This window comes from Colossoma macropomum, unplaced genomic scaffold (genome assembly GCF_904425465.1).
Source record: "Colossoma macropomum unplaced genomic scaffold, Colossoma_macropomum, whole genome shotgun sequence".
Taxonomy (NCBI): domain Eukaryota; kingdom Metazoa; phylum Chordata; class Actinopteri; order Characiformes; family Serrasalmidae; genus Colossoma; species Colossoma macropomum.
The window spans coordinates 9,891,872-9,916,205 of record NW_023494806.1 but is presented as its reverse complement, the minus strand read 5'-3'; the positions used below and the strand labels follow the sequence as shown (position 1 = coordinate 9,916,205).

Here is a 24,334-nt window from a genome sequence, read left to right as displayed (position 1 = left end):
TCTCTCTCTCTCTCTCTCGCTCTCTCTCTCTCTCTCTGTTCTCTCTTTGACTTTTTCTCTCTTTAGTGTTTTTCTCACTCTATTCCCTCACTGTCTGTCTCTCCCATTTACTCTCTCTTTTTCAGTGTGACTCTTTCTTTCTTTTCAGTGTCTGTCTGTCTCTCTCTTCTCTCTCCCCCCTCATTCACTTTCACCCCACACTCTTTCTCTACTTTTCTCTTTTTCTTGCTCTCCCTTTCTTTTATTCTCTCTGACTCACTCTCTCTTTCAACTACTCTCTCACCATCTTCCCTTCTCCCTCTCTCTCTCTCTCTCCCCCTAACTCTTTTTCTTTTATCCCTTTCTTCTACCTCTTTTCTCTCATCCCTTCATTTTCTCTCTCCCTCTCTCTCTCATTCATTTATTTTCTTTCTCACTCCTTCTCTCTCCCTCTTTCTCTCTCTCCTTTCTCCCTTTCGTCTACCCTCTACTTTTCCTCTCATTCATTTTCCCTCACTCCTTCTCTTTCTCTCTTCCCCTTTCTCTCTTTCTCTCCTTTCTCTCTTTCTTCTACTCTCTCTCTCCTTCTCTCTCCCTCTTTCTTTCTGTTTCCTTTCTCCCTTTCTTCTTTTCTCCTTCTCTCTCTCATTCATTCATTTTCTCTCACTCCTTCTCTCTTTCTCTCTCATTCCTTCATTTTCTCTCTCTCCCTCTCTGTCTTTCATTTATTCATTTTCTCTCTCTACCTCTTTCTCTCCTTCTTCTACTCTCTACTCTTCCTCTCCATTTTCTCTCACTCCTTCTCTTTCTCTCTGTTTTTTCTACTCTCTCATACTCCTCTCCCTCCCTCTTTCTCCTTTATCCCTTTCTTCTACTCTCTCTCATTCATTTTCTCTTTCTGCCACATATTCACTCTCTCACGCTCTCTCAGACACACACACAGAGACACACACTGACACTCTGACACTCTCTCTCTCTCTCTCTCTCTCTCTCTCTTTCTCGTGCAGCTCAGCCTCGAGGCATCCCATTTCAGTTCTTCAGCTTCCAGTCAGAGAGAGAGAGAAAGAGAGAGAGAGAGACAGACAGAAAAAGCGAGAGAGGGGAGGGGAGGAAAAGAGGAGGAGGAGGGGGGTATATATAAGAATGGTAGGTGGGAGTGGAGTGGGGTCTGACCGCAAAGTGTCTACTGTTTAAGAGAAAGGGACTCACCCTCCCTCTCTCTCTCTTTCACGCACTCGCTCCCTCTCTCCGGCTGCAGCACCAGCAGGCTCCGTGCCTACATGGAACACTACTGCTGAGAGGAGAGAGAGAGAGAGAAAAAAAATGACACAGCTGGCATCTCTCTGAGGGAAACAAACAAACAAACAAACAAACAAGAACTATCACACAAAGAAAAGAAGCAGACCGTCGAGAGAGAACTTGCAGAAGTTTGTGAACCCTTCACATTTTTGATCCCAGAGAAAGACAGAGAGAGAGACTCACTCAGTAAAGGTAAGCGCACAGGACTCAGCCATCTACATCTACCAATCAGAGTTAGTGTGCTGTGTTACATTCACTTCATTCTGTCTTATTTTGCTGCTGGATTGTTTTAGCAGTTCTGAGCTGCTGATTCTGTCTTTAACTCAGTTTCTTCACTGAGAGCTTGAATTGAGTTAATGTTGTTGGGCTCTTTCATTAAAGACCCTGTGTTGGATTTGGACTGCAGTGTTGTGGAAAGTAGACTTTGCTAATAGGCTGTGCTAAGTGATGGGATGATGGGAGTGACTCTCTCTCTCTCTCTCTCTCTCTCTCTCTCTCTCTCCTCTGTTTCTATCCATCTTTTTTCTTCTCTCTTCTTGCTGCTTCTAACCTTCTTTTCATTTTTCTCTTTCCTTCTCTTCTCCCTCTTTCTCTTGTCTATCTCTCTATTCCATTTTCCCTCTTTCTTTATCTCTCTACACCTCTCTGCTTCCTCTTTCTCTCCGTTTCCCTTCTTTTCTCTCTTTCACACTTTCTCTTTTTTCTCATTTCCTACTCTTTTGCTTGCTTTCTATCCCTTTTTCCCTTCTCTCTCTCTCTCTCTTTCTCTCTCTCTCCACGTTTTCTGTCCCTCTTTTTCTTCTCTTTCCTTTCTCCTTCCATCCCTCTTTCTTTCTCTTCTCCCTCTGTATCTTGTCTATCTCTCTATTGCTTTCCCTCTTTTTCTCCTTCTTTCTTTCTCTCTCTCTCAGTCTTCCTCCCATGTCTTTCCTGTTTCTCTCTCTCTCTCTTCTCTCTCTCTCATTCCTCACTTTCTTTCTCTCTCTTTCTCCTTTTCTCCCTCCCCCAACGCTCACTCTTTCTCTCTTTCTCTCTCTCCCATTCCTCACTTTCCTTCTCTCTTTCTCCGTTCACCCACCTCTCTCTCTCTCTCTCTCTCTCTCTCTCTCTCTCTCTCTCTCGCCGGCTTTCTCACAGTGAGAGACTTCTTCTAAGGCTGCTCCTGATGCTCTTCATTACGGTTTATGAGTGAAGCCGCTAGCATTTTTTTTTTGCTGGCAAGAGCAGCTCCTAAACAGGGAGAAGTGTGGCTTCAGCAGCTTTTTCCAGTGTGGTCTGTTAGCTCTGGCTTAGCGGGTTTGCATTACCTGCTGTAGCATCCACACCTGGCTCTGCAAGGGCTGATCGAGTAACGTCCAGGCTGGGTCAGGAGCAGCTGGTTTGCATTAGCACCGTTCTTTAGTCTTCCTCCAGCTCCTGTAGGCTGTCAGCTGCCAGCTTCTTTCCTCTGTCACCTCATGGGTTAGGAAACAGGACATCATCGTGGGTGATATCCGTCTGTCCGTGTGTGAGTGAGTTAGTGTGGGTATCAGATGGAGATTTTGATGAGGAGGAGGTGTCTCTAACAGAGACCCTGGGCAGAGCTCTGGGCTGTAAGCTGGATGGAGGGTCCTCATAAAGTGAAGGGTTGTCAATGAATAACATGATAAACTTTGTGCACAAAGTGTTTTCACACTGTACATACATATATATTTAATAATTTTCTTCATTTTAACTGCAGGCATATTGTTCAGTTACTGACCTTAAGAGTTATCTAGTAACCACCTATCCATGCTCCACCCATAAGTGTATTGCATAGCCACTGTTGTGAGGTTGGACAAGCTTTAAAGATTATTTAAAGAATATTATCATAAGATTGAATGGGAAAAAATCCCATGCAACGTAATGATATACTGTAGCATAACTTATATGAAATATCACACTCTTAGGATAGACCCAATGTAGTTTTTTTGGTCTTGTAATTGTTAATGTTAGTATGTCATTGCTGACCTGCCTTGTTTTGATTAGTCTCATGGGGCTAGACATAAACTCATAACCAAAACACACATCTGGGGACAACTTGTTAAACTTGTGCTGTTGGATTGTGGCGAAATCCACTCCAAACAACGGTCTGCAGCTCTAAAACCTACCCACAAATTCCTCTAGCTGGCACTGCCTTAACAACTGGAGTACAATTCATTACTCAAAAAAAGTTAGCTAGTGAAACGATAGATGATGTCTATCTACATGCTTGATTGGAGTTTTGGGGGGATTCTTTTAACCATGCTAACTTACAATCATGGGCTAACGATAGGCTTGTTGTCCATTGGACAATTCTGACGAGCACACTGTTGCCCCCTACCTTGAGCTCCACCTTCATGAAGCATTGGATTGATTTAGAAATTTCACACTCAGTTTGTTCCCACCCTAGTAAGTCTACATTCCCACCCATATTTAGCCTAATGTTATCATGGTTTTCCATAGATGTTCTTATTTAACCTAATCATGTTTGATTCAATACAAAAGCATTGTCCAGCTTGGTAGTGTAGAGATATAAACTGGAAATTCAACATTATGTAGTGATTCTATGTGAATAGAAATATCACTAAAAAATATTTTTATATTGAATGAGAATTTTTGCAAATTTTCTGTAAAGCTCACAGCAGTTGCTATGAAAGAACACATTTGTGGGTGGAGCTTGGATAAGTCTTTATTTGTAAATCTTAACCCTATACAAATCTAGGCTTGTTATTAGCAATTATCTTAAGGTTTATGAATCAGTAACTGCTATGAATTATCCATAAACTGCTATTAATTAACAGCTACTATTGATAATATGTGATGTATATAGTTATGACAATGGAAAGGAAAATTTAGACCAATTGACGAATCCTTGGACTTTGAGCAGATAATTATTTGTCAGTTTTAACGACATGTTATGTGTGCTGTACCAGTAATGACAGATTTCATCCTCTGTGTGATATATTTGCCAACTTTCTGCAACAGTTGCGGTGAAAGAAGATATTAGTGGGCGGAGCTTGGATATGTCCACACATTTTCTTTATTCATTTTACCCTCTTAAAAATCTAGGATTATAAGTTTATCCAATAACCCACTGATAAGTCCTTAGAGTTTAAGCAGTTAATCATTTGGTTTTTAATGTTCATTTTAAAGATATGTTATAAAGTGTGCTGTACCGATAATGACGAATGTAAAATCTGTTTTATATAGTTATACATCCACTTTTATTTCTCTGTTGTTACTGGCTGTTCAGTCCCCAGTGCAACTCTAATTATCAAGGGGCACATTATGGCTGCCAACCACCAAGTGGCGTTGCCCAGGCACAGAGTGTAAATGTTTTATGATCGGTGCGCAGGGTATTCACTGACAGTGCCACTCAGAATAAAGATGAGTGAGAAAGCCGCCTTTGTTTGAACAGCTGTTAGCGTTAGCCGCTCCTGGCTTGGTAATACGCTTGGAGCAGCTGTTTGGAGCGGAGTGGGCTTCACTGCTGCTGTGGAGATTCCACTCATTTCAGAGCACGTATATCTGTCAAGAAGCTCCTGCGGAGCACCTGGTACATGGAGGGGAAAGAGGAGGATACATTTCTTTTCCTTCAGTGCTTCATACCGCACTCCTCCATGTGTGTCTCTCCCTCTCTCCCTCTCTATTCCTTTCTCTGTCCTCATTATGTCTTAGACTCCCGCACACACTCACACATTACTTTCTATAGGGATTTAGTCTATCCGTGTGCATGTATATCTGTATCTATAGGGATAATATATAGTACTGTGCAAAAACAAGAGACCACCCTTCATTTATTTGTGCAGTTATGCACGTTATTCATTTTTCAGGAGTTTTTTCTGAAGAGATTCAAAATAATATTTGTATAAGGAAAAGGAAGATAACTGACAAAACAGGATTTTCCAAAACTGATCCCAAAGACAGGATTTTCCCCTGCTTTCCCCTGTAGATTTCGTGGTGAAAGCAAGGATTGGTAGCTGTAATAAAGGCAGATTGCGGACACACTAAATATTAAGAAAATAAGAATATATTTAGCTGTTGAGGGTTCTGTGTAATTTCCCGTTAAATATATATTTTCTGCTTTTTTCCTGACTCTGAAAAATGTCTGTTTTGACTGGAAATTAAATAGATGAAGGGTGGTCTCTAACTTTTACACAGTACTGAATATATATTACTGTCTATAGGATACAGTTGGCCTGTGTGTTGCTGTAGCTAAATGACTCTAATCCAACTTCAGTCTGAAGAACAATCTGAATACAATTTCCCATAAAATAATTTGCCATACTTTTTGCTGATAGACCACAATAACCTAGCTATGCTCAGATTCACACATTCACTGTTCACTATGGACCTTTTGCTATATAGTGAACTAACTGGGGATTGATCATATAATGACCACAATATTCATGGCAGCTGAACAGCTGAAACACTATGTAGTGTATTATTTCTCCAAGAGGGAGCAAAAATGAAGAAAACAGAATGATAAAAATCACTTGAATGTTAAGCAAAAATGACGTAAACAAGATCTCTAGAAAAGTAATAAATTCCAGGCCTGTCTGCATTGCTAGCACTGGCCGTTAAGTTCTAGACAGTGTGATGGCGTAGGCACTGACAGACAGGCAGCAGGTCATTAATACGCTCTATAAAAGAAGCTCCTCTTTCTCTTCCAAAAATGGCCATGGAGGCATTCCAAATGGTTCATATGAATCAGGGAACAAAGATTTCCTCAATACACTCCAATGTGTAAAAGTCCCACACAGCTCCAGACTGTTTTAATGTCTGTCTGAGGCTAAAGTAAGAAGTCTAGGAAAAGCGACCAGGCTCATAGCAGGTGTCTCCGTTGGTGGCGTCCAAGAGATGAGCACATGTGGCTGATTCTGCAGCGACGGAGGGCCAGCAGCAGCGACCTCTTGAACCGGAATGTCCACTATTACATGAGCAGGCACAAAGCTGGCCAATTGAGCAGAGCAGACAGTTTAGACTGGGAAATGGTCTAAAGAAGAACCATAAAGCATACTACTGTAGTGCGGGGTTCAAGGATTTGAATGGATGGCACCCTCCAACATGACCCAGGCCACACTTTTGGGCCTCTGCTGTAAAAGGAAAAACAGATGTCCATACATCACAGCCAACACATTCCTGCTGCCGGATGGAAGCAATAAAGTTAATTTTGGACTGTAGGTTTTGATTGAAGCATATTTCTTATCTCTACTAACAAAAAAGGGTGTTTTATGATGCCCTTGAACAACTCCCAAATTATCAGTCTATAAATGAGCCTAATTAGCATAAACATGCGAGACATGTTGTAAGTGGAGCTTAGAAAAGCTTACCAAGATCATAAAGCAGCATGTGTTTCCTGTCACTTCTTCAGTATGGATTTCAATGTTCTTCAGGAAGTCTCTATTGACCTATTAGCTTGGTACTTCTGCCACAGAATATGGTTTTCATCAGTGCATGCTATTCAGTATTCAGGATTTAGCTCCCCACTGTGGAGCTGTTCACTCATGCTGCAGATAGAAGGAGCAGAACCAGGACCAAGGACAGAGAAAACCCTACAGCGAGAAAATTTACAGCCATAACTCTAGACAGACTGTGAAACATATAGCAATATCTTCAACTAGGTACTTCCCCACTGTTTTCAGACTGGGCCTGCACATTTTCAAGGCCAATGTGTCTTCGAGGCCTGTGCATCTTCAAGGCCTCTCTCTAGCTGCTATGCCTGCTGCCGTTGTTAAGGGAAAATCTCCCAACAGCTGCTTCGAAGACACTACCACTAATTTTTACATTGTTTTCAGAGACAGAATTTATCCAAAACTGGCTCCCAAAACTTTGATTGATTGAATGGAATATGTAATGAGCCACATTTTTTAGTGCAATCTTCCTTCAGATGTATAGGTTTGAGGGCAGGCATAGCATTTTGTGTTTTTACATGTACACACCAAATAAAGTGGTATGTCAGATTTGTACAAAACAAAATGTATCATATTTGGACTTGAAACCTTGCACAAAAGTGGAGAGTGGGGCACGACCTAATACGTTTTGGTTTTTGCCTAATAATAAAGTTTTTTTTTTTATTATTATTCTTTATATTATTTTTTGTATTCAAATGAAATCGTAAACTTTGTTTCAAGCAGGGTGAGGGGCTAGGTGAGGGGCTAGTGAGGGGCTAGTTTTACCAGTAACTAATATATATATATATATATATATATATATATATATATATATATATATATATATATATATATGTGTGTGTGTGTGTGCATGTGTGTATGTGTGTGTGTGTGTGTGTGTGTGTAGAGGAAAGTCATCTCACTGCTCTGTTTGAGAGGCTTAGTTGTAACGCTAACATGTTAAAACTAACCCCACCGTGGGAGGGCTGTATTTTAGCCTGGTTAGCTCCCGCTGCCAGTTTGTAAACATGCTTCAAAAAGATGCTGTATTACAGAGCTGATTAAAACAATACAGGTGTGTATTATGTCACTTGTACTCATAACTCAGTAATTGGAAAACACCTATCATGAAAAACGGTCCAACAAGAATCCCTAGAGTGAATCTCAACAAACATTTGTCAGAATATTTGCAGATGACACAGCTAAGAGAATGAGAGAAGATGACTAAAAGCATGGTATACTTGAATTTTATCTACATAAAATAGCCATTTTACATTTTAGCCTGTGTTAGGTTGTGCCCCACTCTCCCCTACTTCCATCCCTGAGAGGTGTATTATCAGTATCTCCTGAACAGTTGCTCCACTTTGTAAGCAAACAAGAAGTAATGTGGCTGTATCTGTCTACCCTCCAGTGGGAGAGCAATCAATAGTTTGTCATTTTGGTGAGGGAAGACTCCTGGAGTTATGTGTTGAAGGGAGAATTGCTTCGTGCTGTTCAAGAGGTTTCGACCAGTTTGTATTTCGAGCTTTCACTTAGTCTCTGTACAATCAACCTTATGCCTACTGGAGAAAACATCATGCAAAATTTAGAAGACATATTTCAGGAATCCACACTGTTACACATAAATGTTCCTTAATGGTTCTTGCCTTAGACAGATTGCTCTAGAAAAAAAAACTTTAAGTGGTATTGAACCTTAATATTATGCAGAGGTTCATTAACTTTACAAAGCTCAAGCTCATACATCTCATTTAAGAATGAAATCATCCATTAAGATGTTCTTTAGGAAGCCAAGAGTGGTGCAAAGAACTTCTTTTGGCACCTTTATGTTTAAGACTGTACCTGGCTTAGAAATCTTATCTGTCTACTCAAGACCCATTTGGATGGTTTTCTTCCTGGGGTTCATTACTCTCCAAGACAACCGCCACAGGCCCTCACTGCCAGTATCCTCACAAAGAAAACCTGGAGAATGCTCATTGCACCAGGTTGTAAAAAGAAGCTAAAGGGAATGAGGGGTTGTGTGGTTATGACTGTGTGTGGAAAAAGGGGGTAAGTAGTGCTATAAAGAAAACATATGAGGCCTCTATTCTGCCTGCTCCAAAGGTTAGGCTAATAAAGGGCAGGTCATTGTTGCTAACAGTGTAAAACCAGACTTTGGCTCTTCCTCAACTGTCCCATGTGGGAAGACTGCTCATGGACCTCAAGTCAGGAAAGGTTAGCCTTAATTTCAGGGTCATGGCTAGTGCCTCCTGGATCTGTTTCACCATTAACCCTCAGAGGTTGCAGTTTTTGCCAGTGGTAATAAAAGCAAGGTGGAATTTCTTTAAATTAAAGTCATAGCTCATTGAAACAAACTGAAAAAAGGATACATTTTTGGCACTTCATCATTTCTTGATGTTGAGAAAAATAGAAAAAAAGAAGTGCAGAAGTGCAGACTTAAAGCTGTCAATACAGAATGTAAATAGAATGCCAATGCAATGCATTGTGTAACAAATGACTTAATAATATATGCATGTATGTAATTATATTTGAATAGTGTAATAAATGTAATAACTCAACTTTTCAAATGAAGGAATGTTTTTTCACACCTCTAAAGTTCAGTCTTAGCAGTTGGTTGCAATTTCTGCTTGTCACAATCCAAGTAGCCTTAAACATAGGCAATGATGTTAAAGTCTGAACTCTAGGGTGGACAGTTCATTGTTCTGAGGACATCAGTAGCTTCTTTGTTTGATTTGCTAATGTTCTTCCTCCTTACGCAAGTGGATTGTCATTTATCAAATTTCCTAAAAAATATCTCCTAAAACTTGTTTTTAATGCTGTTTTGACTGAAAGTTAAATAAATGAAGGCTGATCTTGGTACTGTACATTCAGTCACTTCCATATTTGCTGGAATGATATGACTTACAGCAGCATTTTTCTGCTGTGAGCCACATGCCTTCGGATGATATTGCAAAGTGTTGGTGGACACAACCATTAATGTCAAAATGGAATCTGTGCAAAACTCAAGGTGCCTGGAATTGACTTGGGAAAAAAATCTGGATTAACTCTTGTAGAGGAAACTAGTTATTTGACCTCAGGTGCACTTCTTTGCTATCTCAGGCCTAACAGTGACATGCCCAAAACTTTCCATTTCCCCTTAATCAGTGTGATAGCACTTACCCTTGGCAATGTCAATCCAGCCCTGCTCTATTTAGTCTGGATGCTGCTATTGTAAAGCGCAGCAAGGCAGTGAACTGCTGGACCTCTCAGAGCAGTGTGAACGCAGCTATCTCTGCCCATCCACCCCCTTATCACACTCACACACACAAACCCTCCTATCAATGCCATCTGAGCCCCCAGCATCATTAAAGCTCTATAAATGGGGTTAGGTTGACATGAAACCCAGCCTTTCCATGCCAAAAAACAGCCTCCACTGACTGACTTTCAATTATCAGTCCACATGTAATCGTATGCTTTTCCTGTGCAGAGGGAAAATACAGCCTTTGGGGCTTGCAAGTATGAAAATAGTGGAATGTTTTTACTTTGTATCTTGGGCATGTATTTCTGGCAAATTAGATTAAAAAGACTTCTTAGCTGCTGGAATGAGATTCAAGCCCTGGAACTACAAAAATGTAATTGCATTTTAAATAATTACTTTTTAATGGAAGTATAGTTTAAATGATTTAATACATCTGTTTACTTAAGTTCCGGTTACTCTTAATTTTTCCCTTGCACCTCACTGCCTTTCCAGGCACAGCCTTCAAGTCATGTACCGCTTTCTGTGGCATTTAAAGGCTCTTTGAGTGAGTGAGTGAGTGAGTGAGTGTGTGTGCATGCGCATGATTGTCATCGCCAGAGATTTTCATTTGCCTGGATCTTGGTCACTGGAGCCAGGCCAAGCTTCAAATGACTGCCTTTTGAAGTGCACACTGGCCAAGCAAAATAAAGAGCCAAGGAGGAATTGCCAGTCGCTCTGAAAAGACTTGTTTGGAGCCAGTGAACTGTTACAGCATCAAGCCATAAGCTAAGGCTTGGCATCCAATAATATCCTAGCCCTCTCCCATTTCTACCTGGACTCCTCTCTGTACTCCTGTTTCACTCTCACAGACATCATAATTGACCTATCGATTGCAAGGTCAGACAGTCTTTACAGAATGTTGGCAAACACTCCTGATTAAAGAAGAAACTGGAGTGCACAACTAAAATGTTGTCAGAATGACTAAAAAGGTTAATTGTGATTAGTCACATCAGGCTTAATGATTTCTTGGAACTAAAAAATTACATGTCTATAAATTTAGTTCATTTTTTTCAATAGCATTATGCTTGTATTTAAGCTGTGCAGGTATTACAGTACTGTTCTTGCTTCATTTGTTTTAGTTTTGAATGGAAACAAAAGGGTTACATTCGTAAAATGTTGAGCAGAAAATAGGCCAATCCAGAAATGCATTTATCCATGACATCTAGGTAGTTATAGCAAAGTGAGCTCATCTATTGGTCTGGATTTGGAGCTAAAGAGGCCCTATTTTAACTATCAGCATAATAAAGAAGTGCCAAAGGACTCCAATCATGTCCATGTCACTGACTGTGAATAAGAGTGGCAGCTTAATCAATGGGTTGTTAGAAATGGAAAACAGCAGCAACTCTATATCAGGCCTGTCTAGTGAAGGAGTCACTGTGAAACTGCTACAAAGTGAAATATATGCAAATATGTCTATCACAAGCTTCACGTAAAACATGGAGTGTCTTTTAAAAGCTTTAAATGCCTGTGTGTTTACTACCAAACTATGTTCATGTGAATTGCTGTCAGCACCAACAAACTACTAGAATCCTATAGGAAGGCTAATAGAAATTAGCCTTATCGTAGAGATGGCTCGAATTGAAGGCCTAGCTCTAATAGACAAGGTTTGCCACTGGTCATAGCTATATGAGTAGGTGAAACACACTTCATTAGAATGTATTCATTACTTTCAGTACTTTAATAACATTATTTTATTTTGTGGATGCAGAGTTCACATAAAACTGAACATGAAAATCACATGACTTCTGTAGAGTGAATGGACTTTCCTTTTATCATCAATGTCCAGTGATATTAATAGTCCAATCAATCAGTGTACATATCATACATAACATATATACAGTCAATGATTCCAAGTCCACAATTGTATTCTCTCATTCATACAGTTCATTCTTATTAGAGTGGAGGCTCTCAAGGGGAACTAGAGCTTTCCACTTTGCTGCTGCTTTTGTTAGTTTGCTGCTCATTGATTTATTCATAGGTCTTCTGCAAGCACTGTCCAGTGTAGCCTGCTGAAGGTGCTGAAGGTATCACTTTAAAAGCCATTTCAAAGCTGTATTTAACTGACAGGGCTACAATCATAGGTTGTATCAGAGTAACATACAGCATGTGAGTAGCTGGGCTTCAGCCTGGACTACTATGTATGGCTCAAATTTAAAGGGTTAATTTAGGAAATGTGTTAACAGTACTTCAAAACTTAGTGATGTTAACAATTGTTTGCATGTTATTAACATTATTTCCATTAGTGATGCCTGACGTAGTCAAAACATCTACATTTAGAGTATGTCATTAACCCTTTCCAGGCTTTTTACATACTAAGGATTATTACTTTGTAACTACAGGTACTTTAATGCAAACTGTTTGAGCTATGCTTAATTTATAGAAGTGTGTAATAAACTTTGGGCTGACCGGTGGGCACTGGCCATTAAGGGGTTGATTTCAAATAGTATGCATGAATGTGGAAGATCACATTGATCGAATAGATTTGTTGTATTTTTTGTGTTTCCAAGCTAACATGGATGCAAATCATGATTGTTTCCAACCAGCCTAGTTCATATTATCTACAACAGCATAATCCCTTTTAGTAAAATAGCACTTCAAACTGGAAACTCAACATTTTTTAGCAAATCAACATATCAACATATTTTGCCAACGTTCTGTACAGCTTCTTCAACCTCACAGCAATTGCTATGAAAAAGTGCTTTAGTAGGTGAAGCATAGATATGTCAACTCTTTCATAATGGTAAAAGAAAACCAGTGGGGGAAAAAAGATGCCAACTGGACCATGGCAGCTCTATGCTCGTCACTCAGGGAGGCGATAACTTCAAAATCCATTTATAAACCACAATTCGACCAAGCACTTGCTTGCTGTGCCATCGATCCAAACACACACAGCCAGACGGACGGCCTTATAAGCTGTCCTGGAAATCCATCTCTTTGTTTGATGATTAGAAATCTCAATCATATTGATAGCCTCAGCAACACTATCTGTGATCGTGACCTTGGAGGGTGGCAGATCAATAAAGAATGGTTTCAACAGGAGTGATATAAGTAGGCCTGTAATTTTTAAAGGGCATTTCATTATGACTTGTCTGTTTTTGACACATTTTAGAGCTGTGACCAAACAAGACACTTCAGTTTGTCCTCCAGAAATTCACGCAATCCAGCGACTGGAATGAGAAGGTTATTCCTATTCCTATTTTTCCAAGTCTTGATATTGTTGGCACTATCTGAGTGGGGATTTCTATGCATAGTCCATTCTGGAAAGCTACTCTGATATCTTTAATATAATAAAATCCATGTAACTTTGTTATCAGATTAACTAGGACACTGTTGGCTTTCTGTGTGGAGCTGCTAGTGAGCAATGAGGGTTGAAAAGAGAGAGGCGAGAACCCCCTGCTGTGAAAACAATTTTCACCTCTTCAAAAGATGGCTGCACCAAGATAAAACATTTTCTTGAGGAAAGAACTGCCACAATAAAAAAAAATAGCATAATCTTTTATAAATCTTGACTTACTTGCTCACCTACAAAGACGAAAAATCCCATTCTCAGTTATGTAAGCCAAACACATCTCCATTGAAATATATTCCACTACTGTTATTAAAGAAAAAAATATTGAAAGACCCCTAAAATTTTATGGCTATTCTGAAAAAAGCGTTAAAAATAAGAGGTTCTTTGGAGTGGTGCCATAGAACAACTACTTCTGGTTCCCTAAAGAACCTTCAAAGCTTTTTAAAGAAGCATTTTTTATGAGTGTGTAGATCCTTTTTACAGTTTAAAGAACCTCTGCAAAATGTAAAGGTCATATACTAATTCATGCTTTTCCTAGAACTGCACATTCAAGTCAAGAACCATTCAGGAACCTTTCTTGCCTTTCCTGAGATTACAGTAACTATCAGAGCATTTGTATGGCACCTCTGAAGGTGAATAGAGTCTCCAGACAATAGCAGTTCACTCAGCACTGCACGCGACCCACATTAAGTCCGTGTCCCAGAGAAGGCAGGAGCCTTTCTGTCATGGGTGACCTACAAAACTAAGCAAGCTTGAAGATTTCATACAAATGAACTGAGAGAGGGAGAGAGGGAGAGTGTGTTCCTTATAACTGAATGCTCACAATATTTGGTAACACTTTACCAAAGGCAGTGCTCATAAGGCTACACAGCATCTATATAAGTCTTTTAAGAGAACTGATACAAGCATCAGTTGTCATAACACTGGCCAAGGTGAAATGACATCAAATTGACAAAAGCAGCATTTAAGACAACTAATGTTTGGAATAAGCCTTTATTAAAGTTTAAGTAGGTTTGTCAGTTGTAAGAAAAGCTTATAAATGTGTCATGTATCCTTATGAATGTTGAACCTCGGTGAAGTGCAATATTTTATACAATAGAATAATCCTTCTCATTACAGATTGGGGTTTTTGTTGAGGGTCATTGTGTAAAGCTGTAAATGCCTCTGGTTATACATCTATGGCTCAAACTTTGGCATCAATACTGTTCAGGATATTGTTTTCTATGCTATACAGCTCTCCAAGATCACTTGGAATCAGATCACTTTTATCATTCAGTGCATGCAATATATTCTGTGCATCTGTGTACCTCCAGAATGTTTTTGAACATTTTATATAGGTACAGAAAAGATTGCATTTCAGTGTGATGTCAGTCTCAATATTTCAGTAGCCAGTAGCTCTTATCTGAGGTATGTAATCACCTGAGAGAACAAAGCCCTACCATCAATCATCAGCCTTAGAGAACAGATTCAAAAATTGCACTGCACAAAACAGGACCAAAATCTCGTCTCTGAAATATGAGCGTTGGTAAAGCAATCATTGAGGAAATACTATATATTTATGAATATATCCATTCCCGGAGGATCTAGGCTTATAATGATAGCAGTTATGGTAAAAAATACTGTGTTTTTATGAAATAGCATCTTTTTTCATAAAGTCATCCTCTATTTGAGAGCTGCATTGTGCTATCTGGACTAACAGTGGAGACATGATGTACATTTTATGAAGCCAGATAGCAGTTAGCCTGGGTATAGTGTGAGAATGGGTGCTGTGGTCAGTGAGGGTTTATGATAAAACTCCATTTCAGGGACAACCAAAGGGCCAGCTGGACCTGAAGTGCATTTACTCGTCCAAAATTGCACCAGACTTTCATTTCCCATCAGTTATGTGCTCTGAGTCTGATGTAGTTTCCATCTGCCCATTTCACAAGCTGGTAGGGCAATTCCAATCTAATTTATAATAGCTACTGGGACACTGATAATATAGTTGTGTGATGCCACTGAGAGTGGTTTTATCTTATTCACGCGTTATTGAACTTTACCAAAAAATTACTTTGCGATCTTGCTTTTAGCAAATCCCATTTAAAGTTTCCAGCTTTATTCTTTAAAGTCATAAAATGCGCCTACATGTGAAGCTGCAGACAGTAAACTGTTGGCATGTTGATTTCAGCAGCACAATTTATCACCTTGTTTATGGCAAGACCAGTTTTCTCTTGCTAATTCAACAAACTGCAAGTTAAGCAAATAATGTTTTTTTTTTATTACACATTAAGGTGGCCAGCAGAGCTCAGGTCTAATTAACTTTGATGCTTTAGCGTGGAGTTAACGACTTATTAAAGTTTGCATTTGGTCTCCGTGTGAGGTAGCCTCTCCTGCCATTCAGCTGCTGTCATCAACACTCAGGAACAACACACAGCATTGGACTCATTTAGCTCACTTGTGCTAAATATAAGTGCCAGCAGGTTCACTCCTCAAGTGAGTTTGCCCATGCATTAGACACATGGCAGCCAACTGCCTCAGTTAAGAGTAGTAGCAGAGGTTCATTAGAAAGCAGGCCATGCATTTTTGTGGGTCCATCTGAAAGTGCTAGCAACCTGGACCTGGTTCTGCCTTGATGAAGATCCAAAAAAGGAGGACATCTTTGCTTCTCAGAGTTGCAAAAAAAAAAGCATTAGTGCTTTCCAGATTTTCATTCATAACCGCCGGACTGTTTTCCATATCCTAAACTAACTCCTTTCTGGCTCAGTGAAATGACTTTTCATAGATTTTTTATGGTTCCTCGCTACTGTTTCGCTTTTGTGGTATTCATCCCTCAAGACAGGTCAGCTTTGGCCAGTGGTTTCAGGCAGTGGTGGCAAACGTTCACAAAGAGCGTCTGGGTCCTTCAAAGTGTTTTTTTCTAGTGGTGACAAGCCAGGCTTCAAAGTGAAAAAGCCAGCTATCCACCCAGAACTAAAACCCTCGTAGCGACTCAAAGCAATTTTCTGGCTATTTTGTTGATTTAATCCCTGGCTTGAGGGGTGGGGGTCGTCCCTGACACCCTTGAGGCTCCAGATCGCGAGGCTCCCATCAGCAAGATGCTTTAGCGCTCCATCACGGGGGGGGTGGTGGTGCTCATCCTTATCTGTCTAATCAGGGATGGGCGGCTGCAGTCGTGGGATCCCGCTCAGTCCGCCTCATCTGTCAGGACTGCTAATCACATGTCAAGACGGGTCTCTGTTCACCGCATTACCTCTCACAGGATATTACCTGCTGGATACTTCACTAACTGTGGATATAACAGACTGTCGGCCTTCTGCTCTCTCATAGTTACCCGAGGAGATAAATCTTCTGTTTAGGCTATCATTGCTTTTATTATTAAGGAGAAGTCTTGACAGGGAGATATTTTTGTCAAACATATCCTGTTGCCTATACTTTAGTAGCAAAGCAGCGCTATATACTATATACAGCAGTAGAATGCCTTATTAATAGGGGTTAAAATTCTCGACTTCACAACGATTCAGGTTCTTCAGGAACATCATTAAGTCCCACAATTTCATTATGATTTGCTTTGTCTTGATTATTTTGGTAAAATTTAGAACTCAATACACAAATATGAATCAAAGAGCTATACAGTCAGTAGTGAAGTATAGATAATAAAAAAGCCCAATGCTAAAAAATGAACATTAATTGATTACAATAAGTGGTTATAGTATAGTCTAACATTCCAAAACCAATTTATTTGAATCACAATCTTCAGATTTATGTCACAATGCAGAAGAGATAGTAATTCCACATAGTGTGAAGAGAGCCTATAGGTCAAGATGTGGTATGAGCGCAGGTGCAGTGCATTTATGCGACCGTTCACATTGCACCTGCAATTAACATTTAACCAAAAAGACTGCAAACTGTGCCCAGAACGTCCTACTAAAAGGCTCAGCAAAACAGTAGAGTCAGAAGCAAGCTTGACATCAAATAGAACGTGATTAGTGAGAATAGAATGGTTCCCGCTAAAACTTCACACACTCCCGCAAAGAAAACAGAATTTAGGAAACAATAACATGGGCTTTGTGCTTATATTGTGGCTGAATTTGCTCTGTTGTTATGTTGTTCTATTGGTAAATATTCTTTCAGCGCATGTTAAAGTCTTGTGCCTCCATCTAGTCACTATGACTGCTCTTATTTTTAAACAAAGCCTCCTAATAACATTTGTCTCCAAAGATATTTACAAAAATCCACAAAAAAACAGCTGTCGCTCGTTGCTCAAACGTTAATAAACTGAGCACAATATGTAATCAGCTGCACTTCTTACATCTCCATTCATACTTCACCCATGTTCTGTGTTGCTCTACCTCAAATATGCATGAGAGAGAAACAGATTCTGTGTTTTTCACTTGTGCACCAGGTTTGCAGACAGAACGCATCCAATTTGCACTGAAACTGGTGCAAAAGGCTTAGTGAATCAGGGCCATAATGTGTGAATGATGTAGGCCAGGGGAGGTCATATTTTTTATAGCTCAGAAATTACGTACGTGCTTAGAAAATGCAAGCCGTCTTATATTTGACTCAAGTGCTAGGAATGTAATTGCCAAACGATGTGTTAGTCACAACATGAGAGCACTGCAAAATGATGTGTTAGCCATTTTAGAAGGTGGTTAAAACCATGTTGAATGGATTTTATTTGGTGCTCTTTGTTTTGAAGCCTTTGAGAATTTCTGTGTGGAAAATTAGATCTCCATAGCTCTGTTGTTGGCAAGATCTTACCCCGCCATGTGGATATAGCATGAAAGTTCAAGTTCCTACAAGACTTTTGCAGAAGGACACCTCTGGTGCCCTTAACACACATATTCCTAAGGATAGCATAACTTTCAAAGCTGGCTCCATTACATTTAAAGCCATTTCCAACAGACTATTACCCTTAAAAGAAAGAACACGTCTCCTGAGCCTTGCAAAAATACATGATTATTTCTTTCGTTTCACAAGGAAAGCATTATGTTTCCAAGTGGGACTACATTGTCATCTGGAGAGCAGTCAGAGAATGCAAATTTTTGAGAGGAGCATGAACCCTGACCAGCCATGCTATGGAGGGCAGTGCAGATGTCTCCCCTATACCAGTATTAATCTGTCAACTTGGGTTATAGGCTGCCATGTCAGAGGAGGGTGTAGGCTCCCCAGATGCAGGTGTTGCCTGCTTTGTGATCATGGCAAGCTGTCACAAGAAACACTGTCAAGATATACGTACTCAACCACAAGGTCACAGATTCCTATTCCATTTTAATTGCTTGAGGCATTCCTTGGGGAAATGTAGGAGAGAGAACGCCTAAATTTGCCCTCTGAGAATCTGTCTCCCCTGCCGAGAGTTGCATGGCTGAAAAGGCATATGGTACACTTATGTTGTACGGAGCTGTTCTCTTCTTACATCCAGTTGTGTAAGTTTAATTGCTTTTTCTGTAATGTTCTGACACTGTACTGCCAAGCGGGGTCCCTGATTAGCTGTGTTTTTTCCCCAAGTTTGATCCACATAAACTGACAAGAACAAATAATGTCAAAAGTTCTCCAATTCTTGCACGCCTGTACAGTTCAGTAACAGTATATTTACCCTACCGTCATGAAATATGAAGCATGTTGTGTACACTTGTCTCTTTTCTGTATTACATTTTAGGTTTAAGGTTCAATCCCAAACTTCAGGAACATAAATTCTCCGTGCCTGCCCTTGTATTAACCAAGGATTAGTGAGAGTGTGTCATCATGGGAATGCGAGGCCTGCTCCTGGCCTGTGTGGCTTTGGCCACAGTACTGGATCTCTCTAAGGCTGGCCTGGTCAAGAAAGTAATCAGGCACAGAAGAGAATCCCTAATGCCACCCAAACCAGAGAATATATCCCTGCCTAATCCAGACCAACCAGTGGTCTTTAACCATGTCTACAACATCAATGTCCCCTCTGGATCCTTGTGCTCAGTGGACCTAGATTCACCTGGAGGATCTGAAATGAAGCCCCGATCTGCCCCATCTGAGCAGCACATGGAGCACACCGTCGATGGGGAAAATCAGATTGTTTTCACTCACCGGATCAACATCCCCAAACAGGCCTGTGGATGTGATAATCACCTGCCAGATCTGAAGGATCTCCTGAATAGGCTGGAAATGCTGGAGGCTGAGGTGTCTAGCCTGAGGGAGCAATGCACAAGTGGGGCTGGCTGCTGTGGGGCTCAGGTTACAGGTGAGTTCAAATGTGAAGTAAGCTTTGCAGTTTTGCTAGCACACCTTTTGATCCTCAAAGAGGACTCAAGGTATTATCCTTCAGTCTTTGATCTTGTCTTCACATGGTAAATCTCCTTGTCATTGGCTTTTGTTCAAAAGCTTGTACAGTAAGATTCATTTGTACAGTTTGATGTTGTGATTTTATGACCTGCTGGTTGCCCTGTGTTTTTTCAGGTGAGGTCACTACCAAGCCTTACTGCAGTGGTCGTGGCAACTACAGCACTGAGACTTGTAGCTGTGTGTGTGATCCTGGCTGGAAGGGGTCAAACTGCTCTGAGCCTGAATGCCCCAATTTCTGCCAGGACCAAGGCCGCTGTGTGGACGGCAAGTGCGTCTGTTTTGAGGGCTTTGCGGGAGAAGACTGTGGAATTGAGCTGTGCCCCGTTGACTGTGGCGAACATGGCGAGTGCATTGATGGGGCTTGCATCTGTGAAGAAGGTTTCATGGGTGAGGACTGCGCCATGACAAGCTGCCTGAACAACTGCCTAGGTAGGGGACGCTGTGTGGACAGTGAGTGTGTGTGCGATGAACCCTGGACAGGCTTTGACTGCTCAGAGCTTATCTGCCCCAATGACTGCTTCGACCGTGGCCGTTGTGTCAATGGGACCTGCTACTGCGATGAGGGTTTCAGTGGGGAGGACTGTGGTGAGATTACCTGCCCAGGCAACTGTAACAACAAAGGCATTTGTGTTAATGGTCAGTGTGTCTGCAATTTTGGCTACAGTGGAGAAGACTGCTCCAAGCTGACATGTCTCAATGACTGCAGTCAGAGAGGCCACTGCTTCAATGGCAAATGCATCTGTGATCCTGGCTTCCAAGGTGAAGACTGTAGCATCCTCTCCTGCCCTGACAATTGCAACGATAGAGGTCAATGTGTGAATGGAGAGTGCATATGTGATGCCGGGTACCAAGGCGACGACTGCTCTGAGCTTTCCTGTCCCAACGACTGCCATAACCGTGGACGCTGTGTTGACGGAAAGTGTGTTTGCAAGCAGGGCTTTGCAGGTGAAGACTGCAGTATTAAGACCTGTCCTAATGATTGCCATGACCATGGTGAATGTGTGGATGGCAAGTGTGTCTGCCATGCTGGTTTCACAGGAAAAGACTGCAGTGAGCTGACTTGTCCTAATGACTGTCATAACCGGGGTCACTGTGTGAATGGTCAGTGTGTGTGCAATAAAGGTTTCACTGGGGAGGACTGCAGTATTAAGACCTGTCCTAATGACTGCCATGGCCATGGTGAATGCGTGGATGGCAAATGTGTCTGCCACGTCGGCTTCACAGGCAAAGACTGCAGTGAGCTGACTTGTCCTAATGACTGTCACAACCGAGGTCGCTGTGTGAATGGTCAGTGTGTGTGCAACAAAGGCTTTACCGGAGAGGACTGCAGTGAAAAGACGTGCCCTAACAACTGCCTGGACCGCGGCTTCTGTGATGATGGAAATTGTGTCTGTTTTGAGGGCTACACCGGAGTGGACTGCTCAGAACTGACCTGCCCAGGAAACTGCAATGATCAAGGTCACTGTCTCAATGGCATGTGTGTCTGTGAGTTGGGTTTCACTGGAGAAGACTGCTCTGAAAGTAAGTCAGTTCTTGATGGTATTTGGTACAAATACAGTGTCACATTGTTGAATGCTATATTAAGGTAAATGGTATGATCTCACTTCTGCCTACAGTCTCCCCACCAAGGGATCTAACTGTGACTGAAGTCACCCCACAAACAGTGGATGTATCTTGGGTCAACGAGGTGCAGGTGACTGAGTATCTAATCACCTACACGCCTACTGCAGCTGGTGGTCTGGAATTAGATATGCGAGTACCTGGTGAAAAACGATCTGCAACCATAAGGGAGCTGGAGCCAGGAGTGGAGTACTTGATCAGTGTCTATGCTGTATTGAACAACAAGATGAGTGTTCCTGTCAGTGCCAGAGTGGCAACACGTGAGTCATAATCAGCCATCTTCTTTGAAAAGATTAGAAATGGTTATACAATGAGCTCCTGTGTGATGTAACTGTCTAAGCATTGCTTTCTCCGGGTGGGTAGGATGGCCCTCTCTCTTCCCCTTTCACTCAGTGAAATGCAAGTAAACTTCTTGCCTGGTAGATGAAGTAATAAAAGTGGCAGTTAACATTCTCCTCCAAGAACACTGTTGTCCAATGACGTTATGTTGGTGGCAGTTCAGAAATATGTGGTAGCTGGCTTCATGTGAGGAGGAAGCACGTTAGCCTTCACCCACTCAGCTTGGTAACATTGTGTGATGGGAGGAAAGCTAGCTAGTAGATGGGAATTGACCATGACTAAATTGGGACAATTGGGCAATTGTACTATTTTTAAACAGTGGTAACAAATACTACCTTTTGTAACATTTGACCATCTTGTTAGATCTTCCTGAGCCTGAAGGCCTGAAGTTCAAATCTGTGAGAGAGACTTCTGTAGAGGTTCAGTGGGATCCTCTGAATGTCCCCTTTGATGGCTGGAACCTCATCTTCAGAAACACAGTGAGTGCAATACATATCAATGTAAAAAAGTGGTTATGCTCTGTATCCAAAGCCAAGCATTAGCCTGAAATTTGCTGCGGTAGGAATAGCACGTAATATGAAAGGACCCTTCTGAAACTGTAGGGAAACTGTATAAGTATCCTGTGGAAAATAGTTGAGTGGTGCCAATATGCAAAAGCCGCTGTCTGAAAGTCTGGGGTCTGGGGGTTTGTTACACAAAACCTCCTAAGAAGCTTCTGGCGACAACTCTGGTGACCATGTGCAACAGGACTGTTACTGTTTTCACAATGCTTTATTTTCTTTTTCAAGGGCTTAGGCAAACTCTAAAAAATAGCCCCTGTCAGGCCATGCAAACCATGTCTCCCCATACCCCATTCTTTCAAATGCAACTTGGCAGCTTCATTCATACATCAAGTTTGAGGTTGCCCATGCCAAACAAACCCTTCACTTTGAAATGAAGCACTCACATCCAAGTGGATGCAATTGAAAGTCCTAAGTGTTTACTCTCCGGGATCTCTCTAATTTCTCTGTATTTCATGGAGTTGCTGAGTCCACACAGTCGGGAATCATTTTCCTATTTGTGGTTTCTTTTAGCTGTAAAATAACCAAACCAAGATTTTAGATCTGCAGCCACAAAGATACATTGTTCTTCTATTATTTTCGGAACAATTGAAATGCAAATTATAGAGGTCCATATGCCAAAGACAGTGAACATTATCTTTGTTTATAATTTGAAATGCAGTTTAAAACTCACAAATGCAATGATTTAAAAAAAACACATAACACAACATAACAAATGACTGATTTTATGTTGGTGGTCTGTTGTTGTGAAATGCCAGAAAGAGGAGAATGGAGAGATTTTGAATTCACTTTCCCCACCCGAGACCACCTTTGAGCAGTCTGGCCTGGGCCCTGGCCAAGAGTATGAGGTTAAACTTGAGGTGCTGAAGAACAATACTCGTGGACCGCCAGCCAGTCGGAACGTGGTTACAAGTAAGCAGCTGTCAACTATTATTAATTGATTTTCATTATTGATTGGGATGGCAGATTTGTATATTTGGGATCTGTAGACATTGTAAAATGCATTTGATCAAATTCTGGGATTTGATTTAAGGAATATGTAAGCTTGAGGCCCTTCAGTACGTCAAACTAATTGGACATGCTGCTGATACAAGTCAAGCCAAGTACTATAAAGCATTCTCACCCCAGACTCACATTTTATTCTTTCTGTCTTCTTTGTATGCTCTCTTGATATACTTTTGTCTAGATTTTCTGGATGTCCCCATAAATACTTTATACAAACTATAATTTTCTTCACTTCTTTTGTGTTTCTTGAATTCAATTTGAAAAATTGAGCTTTAAATTTGAACTATCAGGTGCTTTCAAGTGATGCAAGCTAAGAAGGTTGGATCCTATCACGGGGATCCAAGTCTAAATCACAGCAATGCCCTAACCATCTATGGCCCTGGTCTATTTGTGTGGAAAGAATAGCTTAAACCCTTAAATTCCAGGCTTATTACATCCTAAGGCTTATTATTCAGTAACTACAGGCCTACAGTGCAAACTGACTGAGTTATTACTAAGTCATAGAAGTGAGTAATGAAAATGTGGATACCCTGGTGGGTCCTGTCCATTTAAGGCATCAAGCTTTCTCTCCATGATGCTTACATAGTTAAAGTGTTTCCCTGCAGTTGATTTTATTTAGTGCTCTTCACAAAGACAACAGCTTCCTGAGCTTAGATATGGCGCAAACATATTAACAGAGTTGCTCAACTTTTACTCTGGCTGCATGTGTGCCATTTCTCTGTGTTTGTGGCTCAGTAAAGCTTTCAATAAAGAAAGAAATACTGCTTGTCACATGCTTCTCAGTAAGTGCCACACAGTTTCATGAACTGGTCGCTCGAGATAAACCAAACCATATGTGGGAAAGCTATTAGCGTTGTGACATTGTGGCATCTTTCAATCCACCCCTTTCTTTCTTGTGATTTATGGCCAGCTCGTAAAATACCAGGTGTTGCGTAGATGTGTTACCTTTTAATTTTGCTGTTACAGACCAGGGAACCATTTGTAGTGTATAATTTCAGCCTAAACTTTCAGTTGCAGGGAAACACTTCAAAGCCTAAATGTGGAAAAGAAAAAGATAATCAAGAGTTTGCAAGAACACAATTAATTAAATACAAAAACAGTGGAGCATAATTAACGATATCAGCTGCTAATACATAAAATCCAATCCCAATGAGTCTCAGGGGTTTTGGAAAAGACTTCCGGCATGCTTGTTGCTCCACTTCTGAGATATATGCCAGTCATGAGCTGCTTGGGGAGGGGGCACTAATTGCTGAAAGTGAGCTGTGCTCTCCTTGCTCAA

General features: G+C 41.0%; 1 protein-coding gene across 2 annotated transcripts in view; it reads left to right on the top strand.

Annotated features, from left to right (window-relative positions):
- Positions 1 to 1,121: 1,121 nt before the first annotated feature.
- tnc (tenascin C) overlaps positions 1,122 to 24,334 on the top strand; it is a 53,950-nt gene continuing 30,737 nt past the window's right edge. For both annotated transcript variants that reach the window (XM_036598045.1, XM_036598044.1), the window contains exons 1-6: positions 1,122 to 1,470; positions 18,873 to 19,430; positions 19,646 to 21,052; positions 21,148 to 21,411; positions 21,854 to 21,969; positions 22,809 to 22,962. In XM_036598045.1, the coding sequence (XP_036453938.1) occupies positions 18,959 to 19,430; positions 19,646 to 21,052; positions 21,148 to 21,411; positions 21,854 to 21,969; positions 22,809 to 22,962 (2,413 nt within the window). In that variant the 5' untranslated portion in view covers positions 1,122 to 1,470; positions 18,873 to 18,958. The remainder of the gene's footprint in view (positions 1,471 to 18,872; positions 19,431 to 19,645; positions 21,053 to 21,147; positions 21,412 to 21,853; positions 21,970 to 22,808; positions 22,963 to 24,334) is intronic.